Source organism: Engystomops pustulosus, chromosome 7, assembly GCF_040894005.1.
Source record: "Engystomops pustulosus chromosome 7, aEngPut4.maternal, whole genome shotgun sequence".
NCBI lineage: Eukaryota > Metazoa > Chordata > Amphibia > Anura > Leptodactylidae > Engystomops > Engystomops pustulosus.
Window position 1 is genome coordinate 26083716 of NC_092417.1, and position 12204 is coordinate 26095919.

General features: G+C 47.4%; 1 protein-coding gene across 1 annotated transcript; it reads left to right on the top strand.

Moving 5' to 3' along the window:
* The first annotated feature begins 530 nt into the window (after positions 1-530).
* Positions 531-1334, top strand: LOC140068712 (olfactory receptor 12D1-like). Its single transcript, XM_072114107.1, has one exon. The coding sequence runs from the start codon at positions 531-533 to the stop codon at positions 1332-1334; it is 804 nt and encodes a 267-aa protein (XP_071970208.1).
* Positions 1335-12204: the final 10870 nt, after the last annotated feature.

Below are 12204 nucleotides of genomic sequence, written 5' to 3' on the forward strand. Positions count from 1 at the left end.
CGGATATCATCTGATCCATTTATTTGAAATAAAACCAACATATCGACATGCATAAAAAATATCAGCAATAAGATTTTTTATGTGTGATGGTAGGTAGACCCCACAAAAAAAATTCAGTGAATTTTGATAGTTTGGTGGGAGATATAGCCTCTAAATCTTTACTCTCATCATTTTAAGCAAAGATTACTTAGTTCTTTATATAAATCTTTAAAATATGATCCAACAGAGTATGTTTTCACGTTTATGCTTTTGGCCTTTTACTTTATAGAATGTTAATATACTGAGCAAAAGGATAGAATTCAATATTGCTAATTTCTATGCCTGACATAGCGGTGGTAAATGGAGACAAGATCTGAGACTGTTTAGTATCACATTAATAGCTATTGAGATATAGACATAATAAATAAATGATTTATTTGGTAAATTAGATTTCGGATTTTCATTATTGTGGATGTGAAAAGTTACAATCACAAATCGTAATATGACTTTACCATCTTCTTAGATTAGGATTATCCTACAATAATATTAGAATGGACGCCAAGAGTAACTCTTCCATCTCTGAATTTGTCTTGCTTGGCTTGACAGATCTTGCCCAGCTTCAAGTGACTTTGTTCATATTTGTCTTGATCTTTTACATAATTAACTTAGTAGGTAACTTGTCCATTATGGTGATCACCATTATTGCTACAAGCCTCCATACTCCGATGTATTACTTTTTGTGGAATTTATCGTTTTTAGATATTACTTTTTCCTCTGTAACTGTCCCCAAGATGATGACTGATTTCTTTGCTTTGGAAAAGACCATCTCATTTTCTGGCTGTATTACCCAGATCCATTTCTTCCATTTTTTAGGAAGCACCGAAGCCATGCTCCTAACAGTAATGTCATATGATCGATATGTCGCCATTGGCTATCCATTGCGTTATTCTACTATCATGAATATTAGAGTTTGTTGGTGTCTGTCACTTGGCACATGGATCATTGGATATTCCCAGTCTCTCTTACATACTGTGATGGTGGTACGACTTCCATTTTGTGGACCAAACTTGGTAAAACATTTTGTCTGTGATATAAAACCAGTGATAAAGTTGGCCTGTGCCGATACTTCTCTCAATCTGAAACTTCTCAATAGGATCGCAGGAACATTGGCTACAACAAGTTTACTTCTAACACTTCTCTCCTATGTTTATATCGGCAAGTTTCTGCTGAAGATACGGACCATTGAAGGTCGAAAGCGCGCCTTCTCCACTTGTAGTGCTCATCTTACTGTTGTCTTCTTGCTTTTTGGAACAGTTATATTTACCTATTTAGGAACATCATCAGAGGATTCCTAAGATCATGATCGAGCAGCTGCGGTTTTGTTCACAGTTGTAACCCCAGCATTAAATCCAATAATATATACACTAAGGAACAAAGATATGAAGAAAGCCATAAAGAAAATGGTGCACAATTTACTTTGTAGTTAGGTTTTTTGATTGGAATTACTTAAAAAACATTTCCTTAACATGTGAATATATAGACAATGTAATCCAAGCACACCAATATGCAGAAATGGGTTTTTATTAGAACATACGGCCAAAATTTATCCGTGAAAGTCTTCGGCTGGTGTAGCATCCTTTATCAAACAGTACACTGGAGAATGCACCAATTCTCCTGGATTACTGCTATACTATCCCTAGGCACCATCATACTGCAATACTCCTTGTTTTCCTGCCGGCCGATGTGTTTGAGGCTGCTACGCTAGCCGCAAAACATTCACACATGAATGTGTCCTGGGTTCAAGTCTCATCCAGGTCAACATCTGAAAAGAGTTTGTATGTTCTCTCCATGTTTACGTGGGTTTCCTCCGGGTCCTCGCACACTCCAAAACATACTGGTAGCTTGATTAGATTGTGAGCCGCATGGGGACAGGGATTGATCTGGCAAGCTCTTTACATTAATATAAAGATTTCATAATAAAAAAAAACATATTAAACATGTTCTAGCATAAATATGGCTGTCAGGTGGAGCTTATGCATTTTGGTAGTGCACCTTATTCACATGAATAATTTATGTGTTTCAATTGTTTAAAAAAAATTATTTTACTTTTATTGGTGGAGTTGAGCTGTGCTATCTCTACTTTTATAATTACACTACGTGGCGTACCATCTGTTCTGTAATGCTTACAGTGTGTCCCATGCAAACTCTCCATTTGGTGCCCCAATCGGAGTAACATGTGTCACGGGTGCTCCCGCGATCCCTGTCTCGGATCGCGGGCGCATCCGTGCACCCCCGTTTGCCCCCGCTGCAGGTCGGTCATTGAACTCACCTCTCCCGGCTCCTGCTCTTCCCCGGACTGCCGTGCGCGCGCGTCCCCGCCTCCTAGGGCGCGCGCGCGGCTCCTGCCGAAAATTTAAAGGGCCAGCGCACCGCTAATTGGTGCACTGGCTGAACCTCACCTTTAAGAATCCTGCCTCTTCCTGTGTCCCCTGCCGGATCTTTGTGCCTTATAGCCTTAGAGAAAGCTTCCTAGCGATTATTCCTGCGTTCCTGTGTATTCCTGCGTTCCTGTGTATTCCTGCGTTTCCGTGTATTCCTGTGTGTTCCCGCTCCTGTGTCCTGTGTTACCCGAGTTCCTCCGTGTTGCTGTGTTCCCGTTCCCACCTGCCTGGACCTCCTGTTGCTGACCCCGGACTTGGACCTGACGTTGCATCTCTGCCGCCTGCCCTGACCCTGTGCCTGGACCTGTCTACGAGATTGTCATCCGCTAAGGTACCTCGACCTCGGCTGCCACCGTGGGCTAGTCACACCTGGGAACGACCTAGTGGTATCCTGCCGCAGCAAGTCCAACCCGCTTTGCGGCGGGCTCTGGTGAATACCAGGTGCCGCTAGGCTCCGGTTCCGGGTGTTGGCTAGTTACATCTCCCGCGGTGGTCCAGAGGATCCACTGATCCTAACAGTAAGATCCGGCCATGGATCCCGCCGAGGCTCCTTCTCCCAGTCAGCCTGATCTCGCCACCATCGTGATCCACCAGTCCCGGCAGATTGCAGCACAGCGGAATCAGCTAGAGCAAGTCACCGCCATGCTACAACAACTACTTGCGACCCAACATCAGCAACAGTCTCCTGAAGCGGCTGCTGCGACCCCTGCTACCCCGGCTTATCTTCCTGCTGCTGAACCCAGGCTACGCCTCTCTTTGCCCGGCAAGTATGATGGAGATCCCAAGATGTGCAGGGGCTTCATAACCCAGTGCTCCTTGCACATAGAACTCATGCCGTCGCAATTTGCCACAGAGCGGTCCAAGGTGGCATTTGTCCTCAGCCTTCTTTCCGGGAAAGCCCTGGCCTGGGCTACTCCGCTTTGGGACAGAGATGACCCGGTTGTGTCTAGCCTCACTGCGTTTCTGTCAGAGTTCCGATCAGTCTTCGAGGAACCAGCACGAGCCTCCTCTGCGGAGTCTGCATTGTTGAATTTGCGTCAGGGCAACTCATCGGTGGGAGAGTACGCAGTTCAATTCCGCACCCTGGCTTCTGAACTTGCTTGGAACGATGCAGCCCTCATCGCTACATTTAAGAAAGGGCTCTCTGCGCAGGTCAAGGACGCACTGGCAGCTCGGGATCTTCCATCTACTCTGAGTGACCTCATCACCTTGGCCACTCGAATTGATGTTCGGTTTAAGGAGCGAGCTGAGGAACTACGCTCCGAGTATCCCCTAGGCCGTGTTAGACGCATTCCTCGCCTGGCGCCAGTCTTCCAAAGGCCGCTCCAGGTCTCGCCTGAATCTTCTGTTGAGGAACCCATGCAGGTTGACCGAACCCGGCTCACTCTACAAGAGCGTTCCAGACGACGTCAGGAGAACTTGTGCATGTATTGTGCCAGCCCACAGCACTTCGTCGGGACTTGCCCTGTACGTCCCCAACGCCCGGGAAACGCCAGCACCTAGGCTTCTCTGGAGAAGCGTCCCTAGGTGTGAATAAAGCTTCTCCACGCTTGATTCTCCCTGTACTCCTCAGCATTGGCTCCGGTACTCCGGTCCAGGTTTCTGCTTTCCTGGATTCAGGCTCCACAGCGAACTTTGTAGATGCTGCACTGGTCGCCCTGCATCACTTCCCGGTGGTTCGTCTTGAGAAGCCCTTGTCCATTGCCTCAGTCAGTGGCCAGATTCTCTCCGTGCCTATCTGGTTTCGCACTGAACCCCTGCTCCTTCAAGTTGGTGCATTGCATAAAGAGAGACTCTCCTTTTTTGTGCTGCCACAGTGCACTTCCACTCTCCTGCTGGGTCTCCCCTGGTTGCAGCATCATGCCCCTGTTCTGGACTGGTCTTCTGGGGAAATTCTCCGTTGGGGTCCGGATTGCCCCTCACGCTGCATGACGGTTCCACATCCGCTTCCTGTCAGGACTGCTACCTTGTCTCCCAAGCCTCTGGAGGGACTTCCAGCTCCGTACCGGGACTTTGCAGACGTGTTTTCTAAAAAGCAAGCCGAGATCCTTCCTCCACATCGTCCCTATGATTGCCCCATTGATCTGCTGCCTGGATCTACTCCACCACGGGGTCGGGTGTATCCGCTCTCGGTTCCTGAGACAGCCGCTATGTCGGAATATGTTAAGGAAAATCTGCAAAGAGGTTTCATCCGAAAATCCTCCTCGCCAGCTGGCGCTGGTTTCTTTTTTGTCACAAAAAAGGATGGCTCTCTCCGCCCCTGTATAGACTATCGCGGTCTTAACAAGGTCACCGTTAAGAACCGCTATCCTCTGCCGCTTATCACGGAGCTATTTGATCGTCTGCGGGGTGCAAGAATTTTTTCCAAATTGGATCTTCGTGGGGCCTACAACCTCATCCGCATCAGGAAGGGTGACGAGTGGAAGACTGCCTTTAACACCCGTGATGGGCATTTTGAATATTTAGTTATGCCCTTCGGACTTTGTAATGCGCCAGCCGTTTTCCAGGAGTTTGTAAATGATATTTTCCGGGACTTATTGTACAGTTGTATCGTGGTGTACCTGGATGACATCCTTGTGTATTCTGCCAATCTGGAGTCCCACCAGTCCCATGTACGGGAGGTTCTCAGCCGCCTCAGGACAAACCACCTCTATGCCAAGTTGGAGAAGTGCCACTTTCATCAGAGGAGCCTTCCATTCCTCGGCTACATAATTTCTGATAGGGGTTTGCAGATGGATCCTGCCAAGTTATCTGCGGTTCTTCAGTGGCCACGCCCAGTGGGACTGCGAGCTATACAAAGATTTCTGGGCTTTGCTAACTATTATAGGCAATTTATCCCACACTTCTCATCTTTGGTCGCGCCGATGGTGGCGCTTACGAAAAAGGGTGCTAATCCCCGTGTCTGGCCACCAGCAGCAGAAGAAGCCTTCACGAAATTAAAAACTGCTTTTTCCTCCGCTTCAGTCCTTACCCGACCGGATACTGAAAAGCCGTTCCTGGTGGAGGTTGATGCCTCCTCCGTGGGTGCTGGGGCAGTCCTTACCCAGAAGGGTCCCAGGGGACGAACACTCACTTGTGGTTTCTTCTCCAAAACCTTCTCCTCCGCGGAGAGAAATTATTCCATTGGAGATCGGGAGCTTCTAGCCATCAAGCTGGCTTTGGAAGAGTGGCGTCATCTGCTGGAGGGAGCCCGATTTCCAGTCAGCATTTTCACGGACCACAAAAACCTCCAGTACCTGCAGACAGCTCAACGGTTGAACCCACGTCAAGCCCGGTGGTCCTTATTCTTTTCCCGTTTTGACTTCCAGATCCATTTTCGCCCAGCTGAGAAAAACATCAAGGCTGACGCCCTGTCACGTGCTTCCGATGTTATGGGGGAGGACTATGCTCCGAGACACATCATTCCTCCAGAGCGGCTTGTGCTGGCAGCGCCGGTGGACCTTCGGCAATTACCTCCCGGCAAGACTTATGTACGACCTGGACTTCGAAAGAGGATCCTGACCTGGGGACATTCTTCTCGAGTGGCTGGGCACCCTGGGGTGCAGCGCTCTGTGGCCCTGATTTCCCGTTTCTATTGGTGGCCTGATTTGGTCAAGGACGTTCGGGATTTTGTGTGGTCTTGTGCCTCTTGTGCTCGCAATAAGCCCTCACGACAAAAACCAGCTGGTCTTCTGTTGCCGTTACCCGTGCCTACCTGCCCGTGGTCTCACGTGGCTATGGACTTCATTACTGATCTGCCGCCATCATCTGGCAATACCGTTATCTGGGTGGTAACAGACCGCTTCTCTAAGATGTCCCATTTTGTCCCTCTACCAGGTTTGCCTTCAGCCCCACGTCTTGCCAGTCTCTTCTTCCAGCACATCTTCCGGCTTCATGGCCTTCCCCGGCACATCGTTTCTGATCGAGGTGTTCAGTTCGTGTCCAAATTCTGGAGATCTCTGTGCAATCAGCTGCAAGTGAAATTGGACTTTTCCTCTGCCTATCATCCTCAGTCCAACGGCCAAGTAGAGAGGGTGAATCAGACTTTGGGATGCTATCTCCGCCACTTTGTGTCCGCTCATCAAGATGACTGGGCTTCTCTTTTACCATGGGCGGAGTTTTCCTACAATTCCCTGGACTCCACTTCTGCTGGTTCTGCTCCCTTCTTTATTAATTACGGACTGCACCCTCGGCCTCCTCTTCCGTTACCTGTGTCTGCAGATGTTCCTGCTGTGGAGGACTTGGTACAGGATCTAAAAGCCATCTGGGAACAAGTCCGTACCTCATTGCTCCAAACCTCTGCCAAGACCAAGCATCAAGCGGACAAGAAACGTCGGCCTTTTCCTGTCTTAGCTCCTGGTGACAGGGTCTGGTTATCCTCAAGGTACGTCTGACTGAAGATCCCTGGCTACAAATTGGGACCCCGGTTCTTGGGTCCATTTGAAATCCTCAGTCGCATCAACCCGGTAGCCTACAAATTGCGGCTGCCTCCTAGCATGCGCATACCCAACTCCTTCCACGTTTCCCTCCTCAAGCCAGTCGTCTTAAACCGCTTCACCCAACAAGTTCCTCTCCCTCCGGCTCCACAAGCGGACTCTACTGATGTCTTCGAGGTGAAGGAGATCCTGGATACGAAGACAGTGAGAGGTAGGCGGTTGTTTCTGGTAGACTGGAAGGGATTTGGTCCTGAGGAGAGATCTTGGGAGCCAGAGGATAACATCTTGGACAAGAGCCTGCTCCAACGTTTTCTCAGGCCCAAGAAGAGAGGGAGGCCGAAGGGGGGGGGTACTGTCACGGGTGCTCCCGCGATCCCTGTCTCGGATCGCGGGCGCATCCGTGCACCCCCGTTTGCCCCCGCTGCAGGTCGGTCATTGAACTCACCTCTCCCGGCTCCTGCTCTTCCCCGGACTGCCGTGCGCGCGCGTCCCCACCTCCTAGGGCGCGCGCGCGGCTCCTGCCGAAAATTTAAAGGGCCAGCGCACCGCTAATTGGTGCACTGGCTGAACCTCACCTTTAAGAATCCTGCCTCTTCCTGTGTCCCCTGCCGGATCTTTGTGCCTCATAGCCTTAGAGAAAGCTTCCTAGCGATTATTCCTGCGTTCCTGTGTATTCCTGCGTTCCTGTGTATTCCTGCGTTTCCGTGTATTCCTGTGTGTTCCCGCTCCTGTGTCCTGTGTTACCCGAGTTCCTCCGTGTTGCTGTGTTCCCGTTCCCACCTGCCTGGACCTCCTGTTGCTGACCCCGGACTTGGACCTGACGTTGCATCTCTGCCGCCTGCCCTGACCCTGTGCCTGGACCTGTCTACGAGATTGTCATCCGCTAAGGTACCTCGACCTCGGCTGCCACCGTGGGCTAGTCACACCTGGGAACGACCTAGTGGTATCCTGCCGCAGCAAGTCCAACCCGCTTTGCGGCGGGCTCTGGTGAATACCAGGTGCCGCTAGGCTCCGGTTCCGGGTGTTGGCTAGTTACATCTCCCGCGGTGGTCCAGAGGATCCACTGATCCTAACAACATGGATGTGGTCAGCTTGTAGTTTAGCACATAACAAGATAATTATGTCTGTCAGTTCAGTAACCTGTGAGTTTGACCGGTTGGGGACTAATCTACCTTTTTAATGACCCGATGAGGGCTGAGGTCACCATCTATCTCCATTCTTGGCTGTACAAGAAAATGGTGTTCTGGTAATACAATAATACAATAGATGAGTCACATTCCTGTGGAACAACAGGATAGAATATGGCTTGTTGAATTAAGGAAATAGTCCATTACAAATTATGGAATTGTCTGGCACTTTAATAATCATAAAGGTCTTTAAAGGGGTTGTCCACTTGGGAATAAATCTGACCTATGACATGTGTCTTTTCATGCACCTGTACATTTGCCTTTGCTTTCTTTGAGAGCTTCAGCCTTTTCATGTTCTCACCATGCTGCCAAATAGATACACATTGGGGAACATTTACTTACTAATCCGGAGGAGTTCATCAAAAGTGCATTGTTCCGACAATCATGTACTCTGCTGCGTTTCACTAAGATTGTGCGCCCGATATCCTGCTTGTGTTGCTTCCCCGCTCAGGTCCGCCGGAGTTCAACCTTCTTCTTCCTGGTGCATGTAAGTGCATGGGTTGCAACACAAATTGAAAGTTAAATCCTGCGCTCAGTCCGAATCCGTTGGATCGTCTGATGGCACGCCCCCCCCATTTCTGTTGCATGAAAGCCATCGCAGCTGCGCCAAAAATTCAACTGAGTGGAACACAATCCCCTGCCAAATACCTGTCCCAGTGGCGCAAATCACAGAGACCATGAACAGTCCGATGAAAGTGCGATCTGCAACCCTAAGTAAATAAGCCCCATCATCTTTCTCACTGCACTAGTCTGTCCTCATGGAGTCTCCCACTGTGTTTCAGTCCATCCTAACTACCGTATATACTCGTGTATAAGCCGGGTTTTTCAGCACAAAAAATTTGCTGAAAAACGTCCCCTCGGCTTATACACGAGTCAATACACGTGTATTATACATGGGTTAAAAAATATAAAAAAAATAATAAACTTATATACTCACCCTCCGGTGGCCCCGACATGCAGCGCTGCTCCCCCCATGTCTGTGCGGCTCCTCTTCTGGCTTCCGCGCCCGTCTTCTGTCTTCTGTAACTTCGTGCCGGGCGCCGCCATGTTTTTCCCACAGGCGGCATTGTATGACGCACTGCTGACGTCATACTAGGCGCCGTCCAGGGGAGAACAATGGCGGCGCCCAGCAGAAGAAAGAAGACGGGCGCGGAAGCCAGAAGAGGAGCCGCACGGACATCGGGGGAGCAGCGCTGCACATCGGGGCCACCGGAGGGTGAGTATATACATTTTTTTTTTTTTAACGCTGGGCAGTGCTGTATACTACTGGGGGCAGTGCTGTATACTACTGGGGACTGGCTGTATACTACTGGGGCAGTGCTGTATACTACTGGGGGCAGTGCTGTATACTACTGGGGACTGACTGTATACTACTGGGGGCAAGCTGTATACTACTGGGGGCAAGCTGTATACTACTGTGGGCAGGCTGTATACTACTGTGGGCAGGCTGTATACTACTGGGGGCAGGCTGTATACTACAGGGGGCTGGCTGTATACTACAGGGGGCTGGCTGTATGCTACAGGGGGCTGGCTGGCTACATACTGGGGGGGGGGGGGTCTGTGACCAATGCATTTCCCACCCTCGGCTTATACTCGAGTCAATAGGTTTTCCCAGTTTTTGATGGTAAAATTAGGGGTCTCGGCTTATACTCGGGTCGGCTTATACTCGAGTATATACGGTAGTAGACACAGGAAGGGAGGGGAAGGAAAATGGTGAACTGGTTGTAGTTCTGTGTCAATTGATGATTAAGGCAATTTTCCAGTTTAGATAATATGTACAGAGCATAATTCTAGCACACAGGTAATGAAATGTCTTTGAAGCGTCTGACTCCTTCCACAATAAAAAAAAAAGATTGCAACTGGCCTGTGTGTAATCCCAAATATCCCAAATAAAGCCTTCTTAATTTCTTAAAATTTTTTTCTCATGTTATATGCTGCAGTCTTGCTCAAGAATGAGATTGTTATTTTGGGAATTTCCTTTTTTTCTATAGATCCTATAAAGCACTCACTTACATTTATCTGCATGCCTCTCTAGAGATGTTTGATTGAGATTAGGTAAAGGCTCTGTCCCAGCCAATAGGGAATATACACAGAGAGTAAATGTATCATAATATCATAGTTTATACGGTTTAAAAAAGTCACATTTCCATCAAGTTCAGCCAAGGAAGGGAAGGGATTGCATGAAGAAGGGATTTTTTGGAAACAATTTTATATAACATAACCATCAATGTTATTTAGGTGTAAAAAGACATCTAGACTAGAGATTAGCGAATTTTTAAATATGCAATTTGACCCGGTTTGCTGAATTTTAAGAAAAAAATTGATTCGATCACCCCCTTTCCCTGATATAAAAATAAATAAAAGTAAAAATCTAAAAGTATTAGCTATCGCTGTGTCTGAAAATTCACAACCTATCAAAATATTATAAAGTTTATTCACTGCGTTTAAATAGTGTCAAAAGTCGAAAATGTCACCTTTTTGCCATTTTGAAAAATGTAAAAAAAATCAATAAAAAGTGATCAAAAGGTCGTACAGTCTTTAAAATGAAAGAAATGAAAACATGATCAAAAGTGGCATAAAATGACGCCACCCACAACTCTTTACACTAAAGTATAAAAAAGTTATTAGCACCAGAAGATGGCAGAATATAAAAAAAATGTTGTACTTGAGATTTTAATTTTTGTAAATGTCTGAAAACATTATAAAACTACCGCCATACAGTGAGAGGCACTGCTGCCAAACAGTGAGGGACACTACCACCATACAGTGAGGGACACTACCACCATACAGTGAGGGACACTACCACCATACAGTTAGGGACACTACCGCCATACAGTGAGGGACACTACCCCCATACAGTGAGTAACACTACCCCCATACAGTGAGTAACACTACCGCCATACAGTGAGTAACACTACCCTCATACAGTGAGGAACAGTTGCCATGTTCCTTTCTTCTTCCCAGAGTCCTCTGCCCCATGTAACACGTTGTGATCGTGGCCACTTTGCTAATAAAGGGGACGAAAAAAAACCATTTGTAATTAGTTCCCACCAATCTCCGTAAACTTCGGATTCGTGACAAATCGAATTTTCCTGAAATTTTAAACAAATTCTGTTTCATTAGAATCGATTTGACTGTTTCTAATCAAGACCCTTCTTGAAGCTCTCTGCTGTCCCTGCTGTGACCAACGCTTGAGGCAGGCTATTCAACAGATTGACAGTTCTCATTGTAAAAAGCCCTGTTGCCTCTGGTGATTAAACCTTGATTTCTCCAGACAGAGACAGTGCCCCCTCGATTTAATCAGGAACAAGTTACCACCCTATTTTTTCTATGGACCATTCATATATTTATATAAATTAATCATGTCCCCTCGTAGTCGTCTTTTTTCCAGACGAAATAAATCTAGTTGTTTTAATCTTTCCTCATAACTGAGACCCTCCATACCCCTTATCATTTTTGTGGCTCTCCGTTTAACCCTCTCCAGCTCCAAAGCATCCATTTTATGAACCGGTGCCCAGAACTGCACAGCATATTCCAGGTGAGGCCGAACCAATGCCTTGTACAGTGGTAATATAACATCCTTATCCCGAGAGTCCATACCACTTTTGATACATGACAACATCCTACTAGCTTTAGAGGCAGCTGATTGACATTGCATGCTGTTATTCAACATATGTCCCCCAAGGACATATGTTGCCTGTGGATTATAAGCCCCCATGTGCATAACCTTACATTTATCCACATTGAACCTCATTTGCCATGCAGATGACCAAACACTCAGTTTCTCAAAATCACCCTGCAGCCTATGAACATCCTCCATAGACTGTATTACGCTACACAGCTTGGTGTCATCTGTAAAAATAGACACAGTGCTATTAATTCCTACCTCTATATCATTAATAAATATATAAAATAGTAGTGGACTAATCACAGAACCCTTGGGTACACCACTCATAACTGGTGACCATTCCGAGTAGGAATCATTGACCACAACTCTCTGGATACAATCCTTCAGCCAGTTTTTAATCCAATTGCAAATGATTCCTACCAAACCAATAGCCCTAATTTTACCCATCAGGCGTCTATGAGGGACAGTGTCAAATGCCTTTGCAAAGTCTAAGAACACAATAACCACAGCTGCTCCTCCATCCAGGCACCTGCTCAACTCTTCATAGAAGCAGA

Excerpts from the sequence above, each read along its gene's own strand:
- LOC140068712 (XM_072114107.1), top strand. The coding sequence starts at position 531 with ATGGACGCCAAGAGTAACTCTTCCATCTCTGAATTTGTCTTGCTTGGC.